This window comes from Epargyreus clarus, unplaced genomic scaffold (genome assembly GCF_041222505.1).
Source record: "Epargyreus clarus isolate Ecla_fem2 unplaced genomic scaffold, WU_Ecla_fem_2.2 ptg000027l, whole genome shotgun sequence".
NCBI classification, from domain to species: Eukaryota; Metazoa; Arthropoda; class Insecta; order Lepidoptera; family Hesperiidae; genus Epargyreus; species Epargyreus clarus.
In genome coordinates this window covers 12,227,772-12,235,360 of record NW_027332234.1, presented here as the reverse complement: position 1 = coordinate 12,235,360, position 7,589 = coordinate 12,227,772, and the positions used below count along the sequence as shown (strand labels likewise).

At 35.7% G+C, this 7,589-nt stretch overlaps 1 protein-coding gene across 1 annotated transcript; it reads right to left on the bottom strand.

Annotated features, from left to right (window-relative positions):
• Positions 1 to 4,872: 4,872 nt before the first annotated feature.
• On the bottom strand, positions 4,873 to 6,616 carry LOC140753864 (mitochondrial coenzyme A diphosphatase NUDT8). Its single transcript, XM_073088669.1, has one exon. The coding sequence runs from the start codon at positions 6,564 to 6,566 to the stop codon at positions 5,877 to 5,879; it is 690 nt and encodes a 229-aa protein (XP_072944770.1). The 5' UTR covers positions 6,567 to 6,616; the 3' UTR covers positions 4,873 to 5,876.
• Between the last annotated feature and the right edge of the window lie 973 nt (positions 6,617 to 7,589).

The following is a 7,589-nucleotide window of genomic DNA, read 5'->3' as shown; positions in this document are numbered from 1 at the left end:
TGAGTTATAGGGAAATAACATTATTATTTTCTAAACTAAAAATCACGATATAAAAGTTACGCCTATTGAAACTAAATAGCAATAATTATTTGCAATCTAAAGTTGCGATGAACTTTGCTGAAGGTGTTTGAAAAATCTCGCCTCGAAAATCGTTAATCCAGAGGATGTTGATAAGGACAATGGTACAAAACTATTAATGTTTAAAATATTGAATTGTCATCGGTCCTTAATAAGTATGCCAAATTTCGAGTTAATCCGACGTTTTGAAGGGGGTTAAAATCATGTTCAAAGATTCCGTTACATACTAACATACCAACATAGCAACATACATACGTCTGAAGCTAATAAAAGCGTGTTAAAAACTGGCATAAGATGCACCGTTCACTCTCTGGCGTTAGTGCGATCCAAATACATTTGCCAGCATCGAAATGCGATCTTTATCTAGGTTACAGATACTTTAAAATATGCTAGAATTAGTATGATTCGATGGACTGGGGAGATGCTGCAAACGCCGCACTTTTTGTAGCGCGTAGATAAATCGTACCGTACCTAAAGCCATACTAAAGTCATAGCAAGCAAAGCATTTGTTTCACATAGAACTTATGTAGGTACTGTATGAAGTTGGTTACAAATGGTCACTGGTGCCCTTGACGGTCGCTTGTGATGTTTTACTATCAGATATACTGTTTGCTGGTCTGGTACTTCATATTATTTAAAAGAAAACTATATATAACAAAACTGGTCACATCAGGATTTACGCTCACCACATATTCGATTCTTCCATGCATACCGTCGGCCTACCTGGTTCGCTGACTGGGCGCTCTGAGGGCGGTCACATTCTCTACTCTATTTTGGTCCCAAGACTATAAGGTCAAGTACCTACCTCTGTACCTGGAAGCTAAAATTTCATATCAATGAGCTATTAGGTACTAGGTACATTTTGGCACAAGCTGCCCTAAGACAGCCACCGTTCCTATTTGGATTCATGTCTTCTGACCCTGTGGGAGACAGGTAGTTTTGAAGATGGTAGAATCTTATGTGCTTTGACTTCGGCGGTACCACCGCCACAGTGTCAACCGCTGCTGTGTTCTGGTTTGAAAGGTGTGGTAAGGAAGACATACTTTCTGAGGCGTTTCGGCTTAGTCCTCAAGGGTAACGGCGTATCTGCGGTAGACCTCAGGTTACAGATGTCCATGGACGGCAGTAGCCACTTATCATCAGATGGACTGCATCTCGCTACTTCTATATTATAAAAAGGGTAATTTTTACAAAATCAAAATCAGAACCGTGACAACGTTTTTGAAGGTGGTAGAACCCTTTGTGGTTCGACTCCGGCGGCACCACCGCCACACCTATTTCTACCTAATAACTGCAGTGTTAGGTGCTGCTGTGTTCCGGTTTGAAGGGTGTGGTAAGGGAGACAGACTTTTCCGAGGCGTTCCAGCTTAGTCCTCAGGGGTAGCGGCGCATCTGTGGCCGACCTCAGGTAGGAATATCTAATCCTATCTGGGGTTTATTACAGATGTCCATGGGCGGCAGTAGCCACTTACCATCAGGTGGACTGCATGCTCGTCTGCTACTCTTATATTATAAAAAAAAAAAAAAAAAAACGTTGCACCATTGACTTATTGATAGACAAATATTATAAGTAACCGTGACTCGGCATGTAATTAGTTTAATGTCGAATACTTACCTACATATTTTTGGATATTTGCAAATATGCTTATTAAAGTACGAAAATGCATAAAAATCCTTCCTGATTACGAGATTACGAAACAAATATTTAACCATATCTTCTCAGTTCCTCCTTCCCTCAATGTCAAATGATAACATCTCCCATATCGTAATGACTTCCGAATTTTATCGATAATGCTGCACGTTGTCTATAAAACTGCATTTAGAATACCCGTTTACCTACAAGTTAATATCTGAAAACCTGTTGTGTTACAAATAAAAACAAAATTTAAAGTTCAACTTTAGTACTCACCTATATTATACTTTTCGGTACATAAGCTAGAGATTGACTTTATCGATATATAGTTTATATTGTTTAGATTAAGGAATTGTGGCTGACTTCAGGGTATTTAACACTGCAGGGTTCAGGGTACTATAATAGAGGGCTCGTGGGAAGACCAATCAGTTATTAGAACATTGAAAGTGTCCCCGAGCATAACTTAGGTATCGCATAGCACAGATTTTACTCAAGTAAAAGGAGCGTTACTTTTTTGTTACCTCTAGTTAAATCCCAATCTGTAGGAGGTAAAGCGTAGATTTTAGACACAGGTAAAGAACCGTGCGAGGTCCATCAGTGCGTATTTATGGCGTACATACAAATGCGTCAGGGGAACGTAACTATGAATCGCAAATTAATATATGCGCCGCGATTGGACGCGAACAAAAGATTACTATCGAGCGTCGCAACACAGCATTGACAATGTTAAGTGTGTACTTACCGTTTATTGCGAATTACCACTCGAAGAATAAGGTCACAGATCGTTTACTTTAATTATAACGTCTGGATTATCAAGCGGAAATTCAGATAAAGAAATAAACACCTGTATAAAACTCTCAACGGAGGCATGGTGAAAGTAGTCGCCGTTCAAATCAACGATCCAACGTACGTTAGAAAATCGATTTTCCGACATGGATTGCAAAATTGGTATGTTAAATGGATTATTATTATATTTGTTTCGTTGTTTGTAGATTATTTATATTTGTACTGACTAATATCACTGAAGGTAAACCGATTACCTATGTTAAAACGCTTTAGCATTAAATGTACGTGGTTAACTTAAACCCAAGTTAGTTACTTTAAAAACAATGTTTTTGTAATGTAAATTTTTCCCAAAACTCAAAATTGGAAATTGATTATCCTTTGTGTTATAACATAAGTAACTAAAACCCAAAAACTATTTGTTTATTCCCCTTTTTTATAGTCGTATATTGTAATCTAAATTATTTTGAAATATCAGGAGGAGAGCAGTGATAGCCTAGGGGTTAAGAAACTCGGCCTCACGATCGAGGGGTCCGAGGTTCCAGGCACGCACCTCTGATTTTTCAAAGTTATGTGCGTATTAGAAATTAATTATCACTTGCTAAACGGTGAGGAAACATCGTGAGGAAACCTGCATACCTGAGATTAAAAAAAAAATCTCAAAGGTATGTGAAGTCTACCAATACGCACTTGGCCAGCGCGGTGGACTATGGCCTAATCCTTCTCATTCTGAGAGGAGACCCGTGCCCAGCAGTGGGACAGTAATGGGTTGTTTATGATGATGATGATGATCAGGAAAATAATCTACTACTAATAACATTAATTCAATTAAGTAATTACAATAGAACAATAGCGGTAAACCACAGTGATTACCAAACTGGTCTGACGCACAGAGTTTTAGGTTCGATACCTGACCACACATATAAATCAGTTTACATTTCTATCTTAAATTTCAGCGTTTATTCATACATTTTTATGGAAATCCGAGAAATTTTAGGGGATCCATTAGATGTTAAATATTTCTTTAACTACATGAAGAATTAAAGCAAAACATTTTAATCATTCACAGTGTCCCTTTTGGCTTTACTGATCGTATCAGCTGCTTGTTCGCCTTACGAATATGAGCCACCGAAGCAGGTCGCGCCACCAAAGTGTCCCTGTGCGAAAATATACCTGCCACTGTGTGCATCCGATGGTCGTAACTACAATAATGAGTGCGAGTTCAAATGCCAAGCGCGCCATGTGAAGCGCCTGTACGGCATAGATTTGTTTGTTGTTAAGGAGGACAGATGCGAGTCCGAATAAATCCAGGCCATATTAGGTAACTAACTTTATGAGGTCGCTTTTGCTTATTTACTCTGTATCAGCTATCTTGGTCGAATACATGAAAAATGGTCCTCCGATCCGGATTATCAATAATATGACAGGATCTAAGTTATGTGTAACTGTAACTAACTTTGTTTTAACTAACTGTAGTATTTAAAATCTGTTAAATTGGTTGGTCGTTGGTTTGTTCAGACTTTTAGGGTAGATAAAAATTACCCTGTCGTTTTTGTTTTGACCGCCACTCATAAACACGTTATTGCACTTGTCGGTTAGACTTATGACCATTCTAGAGACCATGAAATAAGATAATTAGCTATGCATTTATATTTTGTTGACCAAATCCGTAGAGTTAAAAATCGCTAGTTAATTTTAACAATTTTTAGTTTTTGTACCCACTAATACTTTATTCATCTTTTTTTCAGTTTTTTTAGCAATCTTTTACTTCACATCATTTACTTTGGCGACACCAATTGGAAAGAACGAATGGGACGGTTGGGTGGAATCGGATTGCATTTGCACCTACCAGTACGATCCTATCTGCGCTTCAAATCAGTACCGATACAGGAATAAGTGCACCTTTGATTGCAGGCTCGACTATATTAAAGCGACACGCCAAAATATAGTAATACACCCTGTGGATTGTAAATACCTGCTCCCTTCAAGCCCCCATATAAAAAATGAATATTAAAACGCCTATATTAAGCACGAAAGAAGATTATACCTTTTGGCGCACTTCTTTGCATTCGAACAAATTTTAAATGAGCAACCGACCAATATACAGCAGTATGAATGACAATACTATAAATATAATAATAATAAGTTACGTTACATTAATACAAAAGCGCGCGCAATTTGATCTGACATTAATAACATGATCTGTTTTCGTAAATGCGCCAAAAGTGTAACTAAAACAATTTCTTTTTCTCCTTGCAACACCTTACGAATTATGTGCACTGAAAACCTTTAAATATTTTTTGTAAAAAACACAAAACACACACACACACAAAATATAACATGTAAGATTTTGCTTTTTTTAGAAATGAGTAAACATATGCCAGTATCAAAATTTGTATTTAAGTTATATAAATAATACATTTCTGTGTTTGTAAATTTACAACAATTTGTCATATTTTGTCATTGTCGACCTTAAGATAAAATTAAATACTTGGTATAAATATGTTGTTTTTATAATTTTGCACATATCACAATATCACTATAAACAATATAAATATTTTAAAACATAAACACTTAAATAAAATACTTTATACAATTTTATACAATGTGGTATGCAGAAATAAAAAAATAGATATACTTTTCAGTTTTTACACTTTGAAAGTAGGTATAGTCCCCACGAAACTGATAGTCCGCTCTGAATATAGAAAGGAGTCGCGTCGCCATAGCAAATTGTATAAGTAAACCTACTCGTAACAACTTCAGAGTGGACTAGCAGTTTGACACAGACTATACTTATTATAATTTTTCTCATTTTTTTTACCAAAAATATTCTATTATACTAATCAGAACTAGGTTCTGTTGTAATCTAGATTAGATCTAGACGAAATACTAAATTATACTAAGTACACCATCACCACGGCATTTAGCAAATATATTAGGTATATGCTTTGCTTGTTAATAAAAATGTTACACATTTTTTTTAGATTTTGCAACAAACCTATTTTTGTATTTAAGCCAGAAAGTTACATTAATTTAACAGATACACACAATTTATGAGATGTTATAAGTCAATATTAAATTAACATGGATGTACAATATCACAAGAACTCCTGGAATAAATAGTAATTCAAAGAATATCACAATAACAGAATGACTTGTTTTGATTTCAAATACAATATCACTGAATACTCAATCATGTATTTAGTACTTCAATTAATTGTATGTAATATGTAAATAGTCTTAAATTTAACAGAGAAACAAATCTATTGTTCTAGCCATTTGTATCATAACATTCACAGATTGCTATCTATAATGCTCAAGGATACATTACAGTTAAATTTTATTTTCATGTTGAGTGCGATTAAATTTTATAGCAATTTTTTTACAGCTTAGATTGTCTTAAGTCCTCAATGTCATACTTCGGCCCATTAAAATTGAATGAATACAGTTCACACGGCAGGAAGTTGACAAGAAACATGTGAGTGATAAACCCTGTGATGCCCCATATCTTGTGTTTCTCAAATAAGAATATAGGCATGGGGCTCATGTTGTACGTGAAGTGTGCATGGTTATTAGGATTGCATAAACAATCTATAGGAACTGTGAAGATTTCGTCCACTTCATCTCTATTAGGCGCCAAGTTTTCAAAGTCGAAGTTTCGTATCTCGGCCAAAACGGGGGTAATGATCATGTTCTTGACTAAGCCTGGGAAGTTCGGCAGGATTGTCCAAACGTCCACGGAGTCTCGAGGCACCCCGATCTCCTCTTCGGTCTCCCGGAGAGCGGTTTCGATGATGCTCTCGTCTCCGTCCATTTTCCCGCCGGGAAATGACACTTGCCCGCTATGGTTTTTTAAATTCGTCGACCGTAGCGTGTACAAGATATGCACTTCCCCATCCCGCACGCACATTGGAATCAGCACGGACGCGAATTGTTTATCTTTACAAGGGGCCGATGACGCGAAATTTGGTAAATCCTTGAAATTGGCTACACATCTCTCTCGAAAAGCTTTAGACAACAACACTTGAGGTGATAATGACATGATTTTATTTAACGTATTACGTATTATCATTTATTAATTTTGGTTGTGTCGCGGGTTTAAAGTTCACATTTTAAACTTAAGTTACATTATCTTGATTTTTATAGAACCATTCACCAATAAGAAACTTGACAATTTACTGACAGTTGACATTTATTTTCTAAACAATAAACAGCTGTTGTACGCACAGACCACACAATATTTCGACATTTTTTCTGTGCTTGTGGCAAGGGAACCAAAGAGTACATTATAGTAAAAGGGCCACAAAAGAGTATAGTAACCTATAAGGGCACTACTGGCGTTACTAATGTTGCTTGTTTTTAAAACTACCTACGAGCTGGAAATTTTAACGATTGTATATTTTATCAATGCTTTTCATATTAAATAATGCAAAATTGTATTCCTTTTCTTAAGAAATAACATGAGTCCTAGTTTGTAAGTTTAAAAAATAACGTTAAATTCTTTACTTGAGGACATTATAAAAAAACGTATAAAGCATGTTGGTGAACTTAGCACAGCATTTGCCAGCAGAGCACTAAAAAATGAGAGTTCTATTCGCATGCACATGAGTTCTATAGTTCCTGATAGTTTTCAGGAATAGTTCTGGCGATTTCACGGAGATAAAGCAAAATGAAATAATGCTCTGCTAACTTCACACAGCAGAGCATTTTCTACAAAATTGAAAAAAAAGCTATTGATTAGTGTAATTAGCTAATACCTGGAGTTCCTAATAGTTTTCAGTGATAGTTCTCGCGAAATAAACCTAAAAAATAATTTATTGATAAAATAAATTAACAAAAATTTAACCAAAAAAAATCAGCAAAAAGGTTATTTAAGAGTGGAAACTCGTCGATTTTGCAAAGCCTAGTAATAAAATGATACATTTGTACAATAACTGATCCTGGAACTCACACTTAAGTGCCAGCACAGCATACTAGAATAGTAAAAATCGGAAAGATTTTCGACAAAACTTTTTTTAATATTATTTTCACGTAACCAGGGGGAAGAAACTCAGCGGTTTTAAATAGGCTAGTAATATGGCTACAATTTAAAAAT

What these genes read in the sequence shown, in the direction of transcription:
- LOC140753864 (XM_073088669.1), bottom strand. Translation starts at nt 6,566, where the DNA reads ATGATAATACGTAATACGTTAAATAAAATCATGTCATTATCACCTCAA.